The sequence below is a fragment of the Pholcus phalangioides genome, unplaced genomic scaffold, assembly GCF_987345545.1.
Source record: "Pholcus phalangioides strain wild (caught in Gottingen) unplaced genomic scaffold, Ppha-v1.0 ptg000007l_1, whole genome shotgun sequence".
Taxonomy (NCBI): domain Eukaryota; kingdom Metazoa; phylum Arthropoda; class Arachnida; order Araneae; family Pholcidae; genus Pholcus; species Pholcus phalangioides.
Genome location: NW_028301600.1, coordinates 1,212,769 through 1,231,863, shown reverse-complemented (window position 1 = coordinate 1,231,863; position 19,095 = coordinate 1,212,769). Strand labels below are relative to the sequence as shown.

The 19,095-nt window shown below is 39.2% G+C and overlaps 1 protein-coding gene across 1 annotated transcript in view; it reads right to left on the bottom strand.

Moving 5' to 3' along the window:
- LOC149084781 (tubby-related protein 4-like) overlaps window positions 1-19,095 on the bottom strand; it is a 178,329-nt gene that overhangs the window by 110,316 nt on the left and 48,918 nt on the right. The window contains exon 4 of the mRNA XM_089232524.1: window positions 10,244-10,409. Within this exon, the coding sequence (XP_089088650.1) occupies window positions 10,244-10,409 (166 nt within the window). The remainder of the gene's footprint in view (window positions 1-10,243; window positions 10,410-19,095) is intronic.

The window sequence follows — 19,095 nt, the reverse complement described above, 5'->3', positions numbered from 1 at the left end:
TAAACTAGACAATATATATAATAAAATCGGACAAAACTATATATACAGAACAACAAATGAAGAATAGTTGATAAAGAATCAAAATCATCAATAATCAACTAGATTAAGAATTGAATATCAAGTACCAAAAACAGATAAAATGAGAATATGATAAAATTTCAAAAACTTCAAAAAAAGTTTTAGTTATACTGCTCCAAAAATATTGAATCAATATATCAAGCTACTAATCATACTAATACAAGATTAAATTATAATATTTTTTGTTTTGTGAAGAGTATTGTTTTCGATACACTAATACAATAAATATATTTGCATTGAAAAATATTTTTCTCCTTTTATGATGCACGTTTCACTTTTGAGGATAGTGATATTTTTAAAAAATATATATATTTTCAAAAATTTGTATGATCACTAATCATCAAAGCCTGAAGAGATATTAATACAAATACAAATACAACGCCACAACAGGCAAATTGCCCAACGAGGTGGCTGACTTAAGAACATCATGGATCCCCGAGCCATTTTTTTGGAGGCCCTACCTACTACTGCTACACCACACATGCACCCCCCCCCCGGAACCCCCAACGAATCCGTACATGCGGGAATGTGCGTGTACGTGTAGTGAAACCTGACGTGAAGGTTTTTTTTTTTTTTCCTCTCTGTAATGCTTGTTAAGTGTAGTGCTGCCATCTGCCACCAGTTTTTCAAACTATGAGGGAAGTATTATGATTGAATGATTTATCGTTGTAGGACTGTTGCTCTCTGTGGCGAGACTTTTTAACGGGGAGAACGGCTCGCATTTGCGCCTTGAAGTTGGGAACCACAGAAAACCAACTTCAGCCGACCGCCACTGTGGGGTTCGAACCCGGATCCTCGCATCGCGAGTCCGTCACTATAACCACTCGACCACCACAGCGGCGAACAGAATATAATTATTTTAATTTACAATTTTTATGATACATTTTTTTGTGCGATATATTATAGAAATTAAATTACTGTGCATGTACACGTGTGTAAATTAATACACTACATGAAAATAGAATGGTATGACAGTTGCTTTGGTATAAATAGAAATTTAATATTATAAATTATTTTTGACCTTCTGGAAGGACAAGCAGTCAAAGTGGTTGTATGTGTATGTCCATTTTTGTTTAGCTTTGTTTATTTTTGTTTTGTCATCTGGTCTTTCTTTTGTATTTTGTAATGTGTTTTGTCCAATACAGGGATGCCGGAAGTCAGAAATGATTGGTGTTGCTCAAAGTATGCGAGACATTTCTCTGTACAGGCCATAATATTTACATGTATTTTTTGCCTGACCATACGTCCCTTTTTTGAAGTAGAATGTCCCGTTTTTTTCGAATCTATTTGATTTTAGCGATGACCCGTTCTTCAACCTACTTTTGTAGCAGTGGTAAGATTTTAACTACAGTAAAATGTAACAAACCTATGTAAGAGGGGGTATAGGGGTCCCGTGTCTGTCCCAAGACCAGTGCCGTCTTAATGCCCATCTGGGTACGGCCCGGGGGCCCCAAGAGAACGCAGGTGTCACAAAAATGAGAACCAGTTAAAATTTTCGAGAATTTGCTGGGTGGGATCTCAGAAAAATCGCTTGGCCCTGGGACCCATGATGCTCTAAAAATGGCCCTGCCCAAGACAATTAAAAATTAAAATTATTTTCTTGAATAAATTAAAATATTGAAAGAAAATACCTTTTTATGTGTGCTATATTTTTCAATTTCCGTTAATTTAAAATGTTTTTTGAAGGTAATGAATTCAAAATGTCTCTGGGACAGATGTCCTGAGTTTCTCCCTCATAATATTCACATAAAACTGTGAAATTCTATTATAAACCGATAAAGTGGTGGAAAATGAGTTTAATCATCAATCAATGATGGTTTTGATCATCAATTCTTTAAAACCATGCTAATGTGTATTCTGAAATCAAATAGTTCTGTGGTATGTATGTGGGCGTGCGTGCGCAGAGAGTGAACGAGGAGAAGGATTGACGACGTGGTGGACGAAAGACGTATAGGAATGTCTGTAACTGTATATGATAAATAATAATTAACGTTCATGATTAAAATCTCACAAATATGGGGGCATCGGCTGGTATGGATGGATGGATTGATTTTCAAGACGACAACAATCATTCCCGAGATTTCCAAGACGACAATGTTTCCTATGACGATGATTCCCGAGATATTCAAGACTACGGTTTCTTTCCAGTGACGACGGCATTCCAAGACGACGACGGTTTCCTTCGAGTGATGACGCTATTTCAAGACGACGACTTCAACTCCTTTCAACGAAGACGGTTTCCATTCGACAAATCTCACTGATCTACGACGGCAACGACACATTCCTTTCGACGACGAATTCCGCTGGACGGCAACGGTAGATTCCTTTTGATGTAACGTATCGGGATCCGATCCCTCTACGTTAATGGTGGTCTTGTCGTTATGTGGGAAATTCCTTCTTATTTTAGACCCCAGGGACCTCTCAGTTACCGGAAACCACCCGAGGACCCACTGGCGAACCGGTAAGGGCCAGAGTGTTCGATTAGTTCGGCAGTCGGCGGGTGGGGTCTTTCGGCTGTCGAACGAGAACGGGCCAGAGGTCGGGCTACTGATGTCCCACATAAATTAATTCCCCTCATGACGACGATGCCGCTATTTTCGTGGAGGGGTTTGATCCAATATATGTATAGTTGGGCGAGGCTTAGCCCAGTTTTAATTATTTTTATCGAAGAACTTCCCGGGGGAGTTGTTGCAAGTCTCGTTGTGCGGATACGAAAATATAGTGTTGTACTCACTTATTTTCGGCGGGGGGCTGCAGACCTCCGTCGGAACAATTCATTTCATATTGTTATGTTAGTAATGTTTACATAATCGGGAGAGTCTGATCAGCTCTCCGGATTATGTCATGTTGCCAGATTCCAATGTAATTAAATTGTAATGTTTATAATAGTGACGCATGAATATGCAAATTCGATAATTTTGTTGAGGCGAAAAGGCCATGCGAGGACATGTAGTCCCAAACTTCTTGTAAAAGGGGAGTATAAATTCCTCCCTCTTTGTCTCTCACATTGCGTTCGTCTAATCTTGTTCTGTTCAACTGAAGCCCTCTAGTAGGACGGTTCACCGTCTTACTACCGTATCTATTGGCCTTAGGCTGAATTGTTAAAATGCAATAATCTACATTATTTGAATCCGTTTTCCGGCAGGTCCGGAATCAAAATATAAAACAATCTTCACAGTCAAAGTTCTTCATTGCTGATCGAGGTGGTCCGGCCCTCAACCGAGAGGCCCCCGGAGCTGATCAAGGTGGTTCGGCCCTCAACCGAGAGGCCCCCGGAGCTGATCAAGGTGGTTCGGCCCTCAACCGAGAGGCCCCCTGGAGCTGATCAAGGTGGTTCGGCCCTCAACCGAGAGGCCCCCTGGAGCTGATCAAGGTGGTTCGGCCCTCAACCAAGAGGCCCCCCCGGAGCTGAGCAAGGTGGTCCGGCCCTCAACCGAGAGGCCCCCAGGAACTGATCAAGGTGTTCCGGTTCTCAACTGAGAAAACTCCTCTGGTATTTACGGAAAAGCTAACAACATCGGATGTCCGATCGCTGCACAGGTTGACTGTTGTTGATCATCAATTGGTGAGCCAGTATCTTTACTGCTAACGTCAAATAGAGGGCTCCAAGATATACTAATCCATTGTTAAAATTAACTAACCCATATAATTGAATAAATAATAATATTTCATGCGAAAGTTTGTTTCTAATCATTTTCCACTTGTCGTTTGCCACTTTATTGCTGGATATTTCGAACCGGGCAAGCAACTCCCATAAGGGACGTTGCATTGACGACGACGAATCTCGCTGATCTACGACGGCAAAAACATTTCAATGACGAAACACACTAATCAACGACGATGATTTTGAGTTCACTGTGAGTGCGTTTTGATCAGTTTCCGACGAACAGAATGTCCATTTGTTTGGGTGAAATCCCTTAAATTAACCCTAACATAAAGAGCGCGTCCGCAAAGATTGTTAAAATCTTACATGAACTCATATTCGGGTCTGAGGGTGATAGGGGGAACAGAAAGAGACTTAGGAATTTCAATGGTCTTCGGTGCGAGCATGGCTCCGACGAATACGAAAATCGACTATCTCTAATTGTTGAGCAATGGAGTGATACAGATCAGTTGCTGGTTGCAAATTTCCTGTGCCTAGACTGTGATGTAAGACGGGATCAACTGCCAAAAAACATTTTATCAACTCTGATGGACTTGAATGGCTTGAATCAGAAACTTGAAGCGTCCGAAACTTCAGACGACAAAAAATCAATGAAGAAGATGACCATCATAGTGTTTCCATTTCCAATTACGAAGAAAAGCTAGACGACCAATGATGTATGACGACTCGGACTCGTGAACCGACCTCAGTATTACAACAGATGTCAGAGACGGCGCTTCCGGTAAATGACGACAACGAAACGATAGTTCGAAGACCTGGTTCTGCTGATTCCCAGTGCTTCACGATGAACTTTGCCATGAATCTGAAAGATGTAGAGGACTCGATACAGCGGTTTGATGGCACAAGCACCTATCCAGTCGAGAAATTTGTCGAGGAGCTGGAAAACATGGCCCAGATTTTCAGTGGCCGGAGTTGCATTTGTTTGTGTTCGCGAAGAAACGATTCAAAGGTCTTGCAAAGTTATTCATCCAAGGTGGGAGAGGTATCAGCTAGTGGGCAATCTTAAAAGATACGCTCCTAGATGAGTTTGGTTCAAAATTGAGCAGCGCTCATATACATAAGATGTTATCTGAAAGGAAACTGAAAAACGAGACAACACGTGAATATTTGTCTGAGTAACTGTCTCAAGGTGCATGAATGAAATGCAAATGAGGGTTGAAACACGCTTAAGTGAGACACCGATACCTCAGGATGCGGGAATGAAGGAACATATTAATGAAGTGACAGACGAAAACAGGAAGACGTTCAATTTAAGACAGAATATCGCAGAATATTGCCGCTGTGGTGGTCGAGTGGTTATAGTGACGGACTTGCGATGTGAGGATCCGGGTTCGAACCCCACAGTGGTGGTTGGCTGAAGTTGGTTTTCTGTGGTTCCCAACTTCAAGGCGCAAATGCGAGCCGATCTCCCCGCTAAAAAGTCTCGCCACAGAGAGCAACAGTCCTACAACGATAAATCATTCAATCATAACACTTCACTCATAGTTAGAAAAACTGGTGGCAGATGGTAGCACTACACATAACAAGCATTACAGAGAAACAAAAAACCTCACGTCAGCACTACACGCACATTCTCGCATGTACCGATTCGTTGGGGGTTCCGCGGGGGGGGGGGTGCATGTGTGGTGTAGCAGTAGTAGGTAGGGCCTCCAAAAAATGGCTCGGGGATCCATGATGTTCTTAAGTCAGCCACCTCGTTGGGCAATTTGCCTGTTGTGGCGTTGTATTTGTATTTGTATAAATGTCCTGCTGCTGTTTTGATCGCGATCAAGGGATATCAGTTTGAGGACTTGAAGACACAGTCAGAGTGTTGAAACCTTGACAGACTGGTGAAAGTCAAGATGAAAGACGCATACGACGAGATCAGTGATTATGACGCACCGTCGAGAATCGTCAGCTGTGCTGAGTGCATGATGAAGTGGATGTTTCGGAAAAACAGATATTCCGGGACGAAGGATTTACAGGATGGCCGATTGTGAAAAAGATGGCGCCACATGCCTGAATCGTGTTGGCGACTGTGTGTGGGCGTGCGTGTGCAGAGAGTGAACGAGAAGAAGGATTGACGACGTGGTGGACGAAAGATGTATAGGAATGTCTGTAACTGTATATGATAAATAATAATTATTGTTCATGATTAAAATCTCACATGTATTTTATAGTTTTTAATCAATAATTATGGATTGGATTGTTGATGATTTAGTTGAATTCGCGTTTCAAGTCCTCCCCGATAATTTAAATTGACAACCATCACCACACAGTAACGTTGCGGGTCATTTGAGTATAGTGTTTCAGAATATTGGGGAAGCTTACATTGAAAACAGAAAGTGATGCCAATACATAATGTAGGGGTTCTCGAACTGTGCGCCGCGTCATCCTGCAAAGGTTTCCCGAAGAGACTGTTAAACTGTTCTGGGGAGCAGCGGATAAGCTTTGATTAGGAGGAGGTGCCGCTCGTGAAAAAAGTTTGAGAGACCCTGACATCCTCCAACGCTGCCTGCGCTAGGATCTTTGACGGGCCTCCAGGCCAAGTGATTTTTCTGAGGCCCTATTATGCAAATTATCGAAAGTTTCAACCAGATGTAATTTTTGTGAGGCTTCTCTTCTCTTGGACCCCCGAGCCATGCCTGGGTGTTCATCACTCAAGTTACCCGTGGAACATTCCCAGATTACTTAAGCGATCCATGGCATAATTACGGATCATTTGCACAGTTCCAGAGCACTTCAGCAGCTCAGACACATTTCTTGAGCACTTTAAGGATCTGTGAAACATTTAGAGATCGCTGAAGAGGCTCTGTAAGGAATTTATCATTAGGGAGAATGTTATTTCAGGCGCCCACAATCTATCCAAAGGTTTTTCGTTTTTGACGGACCGAGTAAGATGCCATTAAAAATATTTAATATTTTCATAAAAGGTGGCTGGTGACGTAAGCATTATCCTAAACCCCCCTCCTAATCAAAAGTCAGCAAATCAGGACCTCCCCCCCACACCCATCGATGCTGACGTAATACTTGTATGACCGCTTACCTAAGGGTTCCCGGTGCGTCTCAATAGTTTCGGACAAGAAAAATATTTGCCCGATTTTATATATTTGGGGGTAGGAATCGCAAGAGCGTAGTGGGGGGGGGGCGGACTTGGGGGTCTGGTCCCTTCCAGAAATGTGAGAAAATGACCGAAAAAAGGGGAAAAGATGGACAAATCTATTATTCTATCACTTTAGTCCCCCCCCCCAAACAAAATTTCTGGCTTCGGCATCCATTATTTCAAAATATACAACCATGATGTGAAATATCCATACCGAAAACGTTAAATACACACAATTCAATAGATTAACACAAAAACTGGCAAAAATTCCGCACTGAAGGTAATTTTAAACTAATAAGAGAAAATAAAATCCTGAAACTGATAAAAATTTTGGACTTGATGAATCAAAAATAATTGAAAGAAATAATTCCTGCACCACACACAATAAAAATGCAGAATTTAGGGGAGGAGGGGGGAATTTCAAAATTGTTGAAAGAAATAATTCCAGAATTGATGAAACTTCAGAATTAACGCAAGAAGTAATTTCAGAATTCATGAAAGCCTCCAATAGCTTACTGTGAGTGCAGGGGCCCACAAAGCACGGTGCGACAGCTCCTGACGCACATTTCTAAGAGCGGCTCTCACTTTCACAGCGGAAATCACTTTTCCTCATTTCTCTTTGACAGCCTTAATCGTTTGTCAGTGAATATATGTTGTTTAAATTTTTTGTTGACTGGGCTATGCTCTCACATCCCGTTGGCAGGGATATTTGGCTGCCCGAAGCAGAGGCGGATTTAGGGGCGGGCGCACCAGGCGCACACCCTGAGCCATGTAAAACCCAAACTTAATAATAATAACGTGATCCGCACGTATTCCCAAGGGATCAGCATGATCCGTCCAGGGAATTTGTTAGTGTTAGTAAACATCCATGCCTGAACCAGGATTCGAACCCAGACCTGCACAGTGAGAAGCTAGTTCCCTAACCACTCGACTGCCAGGCGGAAACAATACTACGTTACACTTTTTTCTAATTTAAGGGATCCAGTATTTACTTTTGCGTCCGGGGCCTCAACTGACTTTAATCCACATCTGCCTGCGCTTACGCAAAACTTTTCACAGGCTCTTCTGTAGCGAATTTACAGCTTGGAAAAAAAATTTATGGTAATTGTCCCAGGCCCCAGAGCTGTTCCCATGTCGGCCCTACCCTTGTGGGGTTCAAATGCTGAACTTGACCATACGGAAACCGGGCGTCGACATCTGCACAATAATTTTACGGAATTTAAGACTTGAACTTGAAAGTTATTGGCAACATTCCCAGTTTAAACGACAGCAGATGGTTTTTCTACAGTTAATTACACAAAAGGAAGAAAAAAATATATCATTTAGATAAAAGCAAACTTACGTGGGGTAGAATCTAGTTCATCAATGTGCCACTATGAAATCCTTTGAACTTTGAAATAAAAGAAATCTTAAACATTTTTTTTTTTTGGTCATCCGACATACATTGAGTGGGGAAAAAATTACACACCATAGGAAGTCCAGCCAGGGCCTCAACAGGGGCGGGAGGACTGACTGACAGGTTTTGTGCCCCGCGCGCTAGACCCGAGGGGGCGCAAATTTCATTCTGAAGCCTCACCTTCAACATTACAAGGAGGCATCAAAATGCACGCTTGTCCCGGGTGACCAAGTATCTAGTTGTGGCCGTAAGTTCAGCAGAAACGATTTTTCCCCCTCATGTGGTAGGTATACTGTATATCAATTCAAGAAAACAGCCAGGGAATTTTAGCCGCACACTAATTGCATGCTATCAGCGGCTCTCTTTTCACTGAGTAAAAAAGTAAAAAAAAGACAGACAGCTTCAATATTGTTAATTGAACGCATGTGTTTGATGGGTCTTGCAAAACGATTTTTTCCCCTCCCTATAGAAATATTTGGTCTCCAAGGAACGTGGGATACCGAGTTTTATGGCATTATTTCTTCAGGTCATTTTCTGTGGTGCCAACAATGGCAAACGGTGAACACGCAAACAACAGGGTCATCTAGTTGTCAACAGAGAGCCCTAAAAAGCAGTAGGATATTTTCGGGGAAAAGGGACAGAAAGTATGGAAAAACATTCCCCACCCCTGCTGTATTGTTTGGGTCTCATGAAGACCCAAACAATACAGCATCTCTCATTCTGTCTCATATTTTTAATTATATGTTTCTGTGCCTGTATTTGTTTATTTAAACTTATGTTGAGCTTTGAATTTTAATTTTGATAATAGCACTGTAATAAACAATTCTGTAGTCTGATTTTTTTTGCGGTATAAACTTCAGATAACAAAGCTATGCCATTATTGCATTTATTTATTTATTTTACAAGTTTTATTTTCTCAGCGACTTTTTTTTTGTACTTTTTAACTACATCGATGAGACTATTGATTGATGCCTTTTAACCCTTTACACGGCATAATAGCAATAAGCTTCCTTATGATTTTCAGCAGCAAATGAGTATATAAAGTAATGAAAAAGTAAAATGGATATAGTTTTTTTTTATCAAAGTGTGAGTCGCTGTTTCTAGGGGCATCGGTAACCTTTATGTGGGGTGTCGTAGCGAGCTTGAGATATTGATTTGTGCATTTATTTCTTTTATACGGGAAAATATCTATTAATCTATCCTGAAGAGCCGCTGACGAATCATGAATTAGGCAAGGGAGCCGTGGTTGACAAAAGTTTGTGAACCATTGGTGTAGGGAAAAGTGTTCCACTGAGAGAGGGATTAACTTTACAAAATATTTGGGCTTGCCAATGCTAAAATAAGGAGGCAGGATATCTTGCTAATGCCACTCAAAGGACTGAGATCCATCTGAAATCAGTGATGAAATGTACTGTCTCCAGTGTATTGCTATGACTACCATTGCGGTATTGAGATTTTATGATGCTCATTTTATTCTCATGCTTAATGTACATATAGGGTGTATGAGAAAGTCCCTTGGACCTGAAATGATTTGCAAACAAAAAGAGCTGCAGCAATGCAACTCCTTACAAGGAAAGGGTCCCACGGATATGTCTTCAAAAATTTTAATTAAAAAAAAAAAACACTTTCTGTGCAATATTTGAGCTATCTTCAAATGGCGATTGGTATGATTGGTATTGCTGAACAATACCATTCAGATGATTGGTATTGCTTTAGCATCACGAGCAGATATGTTCCGGCATCCCTGGTCCAATAATTGGACTGCTCCAGCCATTCTAGTGTTAAAATGCAGATATCACAAAACATAAAATTTTGAGTTGTTGCCTGTTTAAACTGAGCCATCAGTGTATATTGCATCTTTGTTTGCGTGTGGGTGTAATCCTTGCATGGATTGGGCCTCATAGGCAAATAAATTATCATATTATATTTACTGTTATTTTTTGTAATAGTTTCTGTGAGCTCGGATTAGGTTTGAACATGTTTCTTCTATTTTTATAACAGTAAATAAAAATAAACAACATACTTTCCAAACAAAATCCATTTGTATCATCTTTGTCCTCTTCATCAAATTTTGATGTACACCATGACATTCTTATGATTGGCACATTTTCACATACTGTCAATTGGGCCACTGGCTGACCTGTTACATCTACTACTGTCACTGATCCATTTGCTGTACCAAATACAATCTAAAAGAGGAAAAAACGGTTATTGGAACTATGAAAAACAATCAAAAAATAAAATTGAGATGTATAATTTCATAAACATGTCAAATAAATGCACACTTGCATCTAGCAGAAATTTTATCAATTTAACATGATAATGAGTGAGTAGAAAGAGGGGAAGTTTTTGGGTGAGAGATCCCAAAGGTAGATATGCCAAAAATATGGTGAAAAAAACAGCTACATACGATTTGGAATCTCATGAAGTCCCTTCTTCAGTAGCATAGAAAACAAAAAAAAGCCGAAGACAAAAAATTACCTCCTTAAAGCAGAGGTTGCTCGCTTGTTGGGACCCAAAATTGAAATAACGGCCACATAAAAGGTGGAGAAAGTGTTTTGGTGGCACAGCCAAATTTGACTTTACAACCTGCAATCAATATAGCTGTTGTGATGGACTATGCCATATTTTCTGCAATAATACATTAAATCGTGTCGCCAACAAGAAATATTGGAGCAAGCAAACAGCTTCACAGCCAGCCTGTCAACACCAACATCTGTAACATCCCTACGGAGATGCAAGAGTCCACCAAATCAATGCCAGAAAGAAATGGCCCTAAATCACCAACAATGAAGGATGAGGTATCACCACATTATTCGACTCCAACATAAAAAAACTACAAATACAAAACCACAACAGGATTAGAATAAGACAACCATAAATACCAATCTCAAAATGAGTAGCATGACCCAGGGTTGTTTTAGGAAGTTCATGGGCATTTGGGCAAAGTGATTTTTTTGAGGCCCTTAACTGACTAGAAACTTCTTATCAATTTACACGTTCTTCATCTCTAAAATCTTTACTAGTTCTAATTACCATGAGACCCAGGTGGGCCAATGTATTAAGACGACACTGGCATGCCCTATGGCTATGGGTGGATATTATAGTCACAAGATGCAGTTGCCTCCTTCCAGAAGAACATATCACAAACTGATCTGTTAACAATCTGTTAACTGATAACAAATTTACCTGATCTGTAAATAACTGATTGTCTATTGAAATATATACCCTAGTAACTTGGCATTCACGTTATTCCTGTGGATAGCACAATACTATAAAGTTTACAAGAAAAGAAACCTCTCAAACCCTGAGAGATTTTGTGTTTTGTATTGTGCTACTATGGTTTGTATTGCATGATCACTACTAATCTTCAGAAAAGGTCTATGCATTTGCCTGTTCCGATCAAATTCACAAGATTACTCTTGCGTATTTCAACAATTCTTTGTTTCATTGTTTTTGTCATTTATTTGTGGACTGATGTTTATCAAAGATTCTCTTTTGCATGAGCTTACTTCACCCTGAAGGGGATAATCCGCTTGATTGGCTTTTGGTATATTTTTTGGTCTGATGGTGAGACTCCTAACACCAATGCATTAATCAACTCCTCTAGCATATATTTGGCAAATAAAAATAAATAACTTATTAGTGCCAATTGGTGCTTTTGTGACTATGAGACACGTGTTTATAAAGCTACCATTTCCTCCAAGTAGTGTATCTGAAGGTTGCCCATTGTTTAAAATTTGGATCATTAGCATACAAACATGCATCTTCAACTATTGACATAGCTTTTTTCATTGTTGTATGTTTCCTTTTTTTGCAAATTTCATTGCCATAGTGTACTTACAGCATCTGCTTTAGAAACATACTAAGGTGATGATTTTCATTTTTGTCTAAAAGTGTATGGCCTGTGTGTGTGACAACTGCTGCCAGAACTGCCTTAAGAGCCTCAAGGGCCCCGGGCCAAATGGTTTTTTCAAGGCCCTACCTTGTAAATTCTAGAAAATTTCAACTGGATTTAATTTTTGAGGCCCCTTTTCCCCTGAGGCCCCGGGCCATGCCGGGTGGGCCCAAGCGTTAAGACAGCACTGACTGCTGCTGGTCAATTTAATAGTCCCGAAATTCGAAAGTCCCTCTCTCCTGATATACATAATTGGTATACTCTGAGTGGCCATTGTATAATTACAACTTTGTCAATATTTCATGACACATATACGAACATACATGTACAACATAAACACAGTCCACTTATGTTGTGCCTAAGGAATCAATGCGATCCGTCCGAGGCAAACTATATAGAGTATCTATGTTGGTGGGAAACATAAATATAGAGCAGAGCGAATAGCATAGCCTTAAACATGATTTTCACAATCGATCTAATCACAAGACAATATATCATCATCAACAACCATTTTCAATCCACTGCTGGATGAAGGTCTCCTCTAAAATTTTCCATTCTGCTCTGTTTGATGCTTTAGCTATCCAGTTGACTCCTGCCACTTTCCTGATCTCGTCAATCCATTTTGCATGGGGACGCCTTCTCGGACGTTTAACACCATGGGGGTACCACTCTAGAATACTTGTGGTCCATCTGTTGTCCTGTCTTCTTGCAATATGTCCAGCCCATTTCCATTTCAAACGTTTGATTCTTTCCATGATATCATATACCTTTGTGTGGTTCCTTATCCAAGTGATTCGTTTTCTGTCTCTTCTTGTGATGCCTAACATACATCTTTCCATGCTTTGGAAAGCTCTTTTGCTTTGCTTGTAGCCTATGTATCGTCTTGCTTGTGAGTGTCCATGTTTCAGCTCCATAAGTCAGTGCTGGTAGCACACACTGGTTAAGAACTTTTCTTTTCAGACATAATGGCATGTGACTCTTCAGAATTACACAGTTTTTGCCAAAAGTGCTCCACCCAATCCTGATCCTTCTGTTTATTTCATTAATGATTCCGTTGTCTATGGTAATTTCTTGTCCCATGTATACATAGCTTTCTAATTCTTCTATCTCTGTTGTTGAGCAAGATCGTCGTCTTCAACATAAAGGAGTTGAACATAACTTTTGTCTTTTGCAGATTTCATTCATCATTTTCAAACCCACCTGAATACTTGCCTTCACAAGTTCTTGTATCATTTCTTCTGGTCCGTCTGGATTACTGCTGATAACAACAACATCGGCAAAATGCAAATGATTGAGAAATTTTTTTTAGGGTGGTGGTTAAAGTTTTGTTCATCGTGGTGACATCTTGCCGATCTTCAGTGGTGTTATATAGCAAATAAAATTGGTTCTTCAGCTCTAACTGGAATTTATATAGATGTTCTTGAAGCTTTACCATATCGATGACAGTTTTTCTATTTTTGATAAGTTTCGCTCTTTCCGTTCTAGTGTTAAGCCTTATTCTACATCTCACTAGTCGATCACTTCATGTATTGAATTTGTTGTTCCACACTGCAGTCTTGGATCATATGCTTCTTATTAGATAGGATGTAGTCGATCTCACTAGTTGTTCCAGTCGGGATTCTCCAGGTCCACTTTTTTTGGGAGTTTCTTCTTAAAAAATGAATTCATGATGCATAACTGTTTGCTCTCTGCAAATTCAACGAGTCGATTTTCTCTGTCATTTCGCACACCAAAGACAATATGTAGAACAGGGTACCAAGTTGAAAATATGCTTTAAAAATACAAATAGGTTAGTTAAGAGAGCTGCAAACGTTTCTATGAACACATTACAATTTAATAATCACAAAAATGAAATGATATTGTAAGAAAACAAAAAAGCAACATATTTTTTTTCAAAAACAAAAAATTATGTCATTTGACGGGTTGGTAAGGACAAGTAATTATAAAAATATATAAAATTAGTGGAAATGCAGGAAAATTAAGTTGCTCTATATGTATTTATTTTTAAGTGACTAGAAAGGTTTAACTACAGTTTTCATTGATTGTGTCCGTTTCTTAAGTCTATTCACAAAATGCACACACTAGGACAGCCTCATCATCTTCGCTGTCTATTTCCACACTGGGATTGTGTGCCCATTTTTTTGCACATGGACAAGTGACCCAACCTTCACACACAACTGACTTTTGAGTAAAATTCACAGCAATATAAACATTCACAGTCAGAACAATCCTCAGAATCACTCTTGCTAGTTTTGAGTTTTTTCCATTATTTTTTCCTATCTTCAGGCAATTTTCTTTGATTTGTCAATTCTTAATTTTATTGTCTTTTTTAAATAGTTTTATCCTTGCTCTTTCTTTTGTGTGTGTGTGTTGTTTGGCAAAGCTTTTTCCCTCTTTTTCCTTAATAGCGGATTCTAAAACCTGCATGGGGAATCTGTTAAGATTAGTCCTTTCTGCACTTTCTTTAACTTTTGGAATTTCCATTAGAATTTCCGGTGAAACATGAAATGAAAAGGCCCTATTGTCAGTTGCCATCCAAGAGCACCCAGGAGTGACACAACTAGCCTTATTAAATCAGACCTTCTTAGCTGACGTGTCATCATTAGAGTTGGTTGAAACCTCGCCAGCTTTATCATCCAACCTGATAGGAATGTCTTTTCTAACTGGTGTGCAAGGCGGAAGGAAATTCCAATTATTCAGTTCCAGCTATGATCACCTCTTCACTTGAAGGCCTACCAAGTCTGATGTCAATTGTGTCTACTGGGTGAAAATCGGCGTTAGTGAATATGGATAGGTCAGTTGTCCATAGTCCTGGAGCTTGGAAACCATTAATAGCAGTTTTCATTGTTGCGCTTTGGATAAAAGCTGGTCCAAAGAGCATTGAAATTTGAAAGAGAGTTACGACTTCCCCTGTGTTGCTTCATAGCCATTTTTGCAGCTCATCGCTGTAATGAAGACTTAAAGGCTTCATAAAAGAAACAACAAGTGGCTGAAGTCTGTGAGAGCAATGCCGTGGTAGACATAGCAACGAAACACCACTCTTCCTCGAGTGGTCTATAACAGTGTTTCTCAACCGCCGGGCCGTGACATCAATTGTACCAGGCCGTGAGAATATATTCATTACCCTTTCATTTTTCAAAGCATTTCCATGAATAACTAATTGGTATATTTCACTTTATTATGGTACATATTATTTTAATTTTTCAGTCTAAAAATCATACAAGGGGAAAGATGAAAACCCTCCTCTAGAGTTCCAGAACAAAAGCTTCCAGCCACAATTATACGATCCCTCTTCCCCTTATCGCACTGAAAATCCTTCGTTTTGTTGCTAGACCCAAAGAAAGGGAAACATGTCTCTGGTCTTCCCTCCCCTCGAAACTAGTATTTTTTTCTTTTCGTATTTTTGAGTATCTGTCTTCACAAGACCCAAACAATACAAGAGCGGTTGGGAGCGTTTTTCCATATTCGCCACGCTTTTCCCTCAAAATATACTACTGCTTCAGGCTTTCTGTTGACAACCAGATGACCCTGTTGTTTGCGTGTTCACGGTTTGCCATTGTCGGCACCACAGAAAATGTCCTGAAGGCAATAATGACATCCACTCGGTATCCCACATTCCTTGGAGACTGGAAAAACATTTGTGCTACTCGCCATTGACCAAGCCGCATAACTTCAAAAGGGAATAATTGTGAGTGATTTGGAATTTCCGGGCAATATTATAGAAAACCACCTTCGACCATTGGACCCGTTATTTATGGCCAGTGGTAAAAACCTCTAGCAATCATTGTAACGATTTAGTATGTGTTCTCAGAAACGAACGAAGTATTTTACATGTGCGTGGCAAATGTCAGCGACTAATCAGTGAAACACCTGCTGCACACAGAAAATAGTATATTTTGAATTGGTCATCAAGGTGCACATAACTACTGGTGATAACTCAAATACTGTTTTCTTTCAAAAACGCAGTGAATTACGTTGCGAGGGTTTCTGTTTTGATTTCTTTTGCAGTGTGGAAAGGATAGGTTCACAAATCTAAATTTTTGTTAAAAAATAGAGAAAAGTTTAAGTTTTAGAGTAGAAAAATCGCGATCAAAGTTTTGTAATTTATCAAGTTACGCAATTTAACATAAGCATCTATCGTGAATATACCGAAAAGAGTGTGTCGCCCAAAACTGAACAATTTTCTCCTCTTCAGTGGACTTTTTTATGGTGAGTTACAATATATACATTTTTATTTCATATCATTACCTTCTTTCTAGCTGAGATTAAATACAAAGTTCGATCGTAAAATATATTTTACACTAAGTTATTAAAAAAGTGCTAATAAATAAGTGCTGCGTCGATGTCAGCACAAAAAATTCCATTCCCACTATGAATGAAAACTTCGTATTTTTACACACTATGCGAAATTATTCTATAAAATTGAGTATTAAGATATTTTTTGATTGATTTATGTATGATCAATTGAATCTTTTAATGAGGTAGAGGCACCGAAATGAAGAAAACATTGAGGGGGGCTGAAAGTTGCCATTTGTCCCGTATATACGGTTTCAAGCCCTTATGCAGGAGAGGGGGTGAATCATTGCATCGTATATTGATTATTAGTGGCTCAGCCACGTCTTAAAATATATTGGGGCGCACAAACAGCCTCAGTACCCAGGTTCTGGCACCTAAGCAATGAGGATGTTTACTGCAGTTGCTGATAAAACGTTTCGTTTATGTTTGTCTGCACGTTATTAATACTTTACCGAAAAAAAAAGGTTGCATCACTCCATAAGATAATAATGGATTCAATTCATTAAACGTAAAATAATCAACTAATTAAAAGGGTTTAAACTAATTAATCAACTAATTAAAAGGGTTTAAATTTATTAATCAATTAAAGAGGGGTTTAATTAATTAATTGATTAGATGAGTTTTTAATTAATTAAATAATTAGCTCGCAATCAAAAGGTAATTGGTTGTTTATTAATTAATTACTTATGAAAAAGTAAGCTATTCCAGACCTGGCCGTAGACTCATAGAAATTTGATTCACCGGGCCGCGGTTCCCAAAAGGTTGAAAACCACTGGTCTATAATCTCAAGGTTCTTGGTATGTGTTTAGTGGTCATCCAATATAAGAACCAGAAAAGTCTTTTGATGCCTTAGAAAATTCCACAAATTTTCGAAACCATACAAAAAATAACTCAGCAGTCATACATCCAGTGCTGCGCACCTCAGCCCAACCTCCTGGTGGCAATCCTAACTCAAATTCTTTCTGCTTCTTCTTTCGAGGTAAAATGAGCATCGGGGGCATGTAAATTCCCCTTGCCGACGTACAGACAGGTTACAGTTCGGCAGAATGGGTACTTGCCCATTCCACCCCAGGAACACGATTCAGGTTAGGGTGGTAAAGTCACTCGAGAAAGATACGTAAAAAAACATTTAACTACATGAAACTAAAGACGATTAAACGTACTTCATGTACTAACTATAGTTATAATGTAAGAAAGTATGTATACCTTACCTTGGTTACAAATACACAAGAAGTTACAATACAGGAGCAATAAATCACACAATGGAAACCTGACTCACCAATGCTCAAGAAAACCAAACTAACATGGCTGCTGTAGTTGAGCAGTAACATGTTGGTCTAGATCTACTTATTGCCGCTCACTGGTAGCACCCCCTTGCCACCGAAAAACGTCAAACTTCATTCTGCCCTGGTACCCCGGGTTCCCCTATATATATATATATACCAATTTTATTATAATTTTAAAATGGCTTCCGAATATAATCATTTTTCATTTGAAGTACAGAAAATTTATGTTATTTGCTTTTTATATAGTTGATAATGGATTTCCTAAAAGAGTTTAAATTTTGTTTCATTTTTTAAATCACTATTTGTTATTATTGTAGTTTCCAGGGCGAGATAAAGAAACTGCTTTTGAAAATGGTTTTCTTGAATTCATGAATATGATGGGAAATTCCTCATCTGCTTTCCGGGTTTGATCCAGTTTTGATTTCAAACCACGAGGGATTTCTCTGTATAAATATCAATGCTGAACAGACAAATGTGCTTGCGGTATGGTGGGCATTCCAGTTCACTATGCTACAGAGTGCAAATTGACAAAGCATCTAAACGTGCAAATATTCCGAAAACAATGGTTCACTCAAGTCATCAAAAACACAGCTGCAAGGATTATAAGCCTTGCCAAATATATACATGCTAACGAAAAACAAAAAATCTGTCCACCAGATTTATAAAATAATGTTTTTAACTTTTGCAAAAATAAGGGCAAAAAAATAATAGAAATGGATAAAAACAACAATAAAAAATCATATCCACATGACTGCCACTAGTCATGTGGATATGATTTTTGTTGCATAGTCAAAATAATTTATATATTTTGACTGCATTAGTCAAAATATATAAATTATCTTTTGAAGGTATTTCTACAAAAAATCTGCCATTTGGCTTTCTAATCACTGCTTTACCATTCCTTATAAAAAGTGAATAACCAGCTTGATATCTCCTCGATCACATATTTCAGTTGTTCCCTCTGCAATTGTAGCTTTTGAATTTTTGAGATCCATAAAATTCTGGAACAATGTCTTGTCATTGCAGAAATGATCAGTCGCTGCTGTATCAACCGCAAATTCTACAGTGTTTGAGTCGATCGATAATGCACCAGCTAGAAATGAAGTTGCACTTGGACCAGTAGCACGATTTGATTCTTGAGGTTCTCCGGCTTGCTGAGGCCTTGGCTTTGTCTTGAATTCACTCCCACGTCTTGACGCCTCCCACCGTTTTCCAGACTGTTGATAGTGTCTTATGAAATGTCCTGGTTGACCACACCCAAAACAGGTTAATCTGGATTTCCGATTTTCCATCGGGAATGCTGTCTGCGGAGAGTCACACAGAATATCTTGATTCCCGCGATGTTGAAGATGGTCGTACTCCAATATCAATGCTTTGCGTACGTTTTCGGATGTA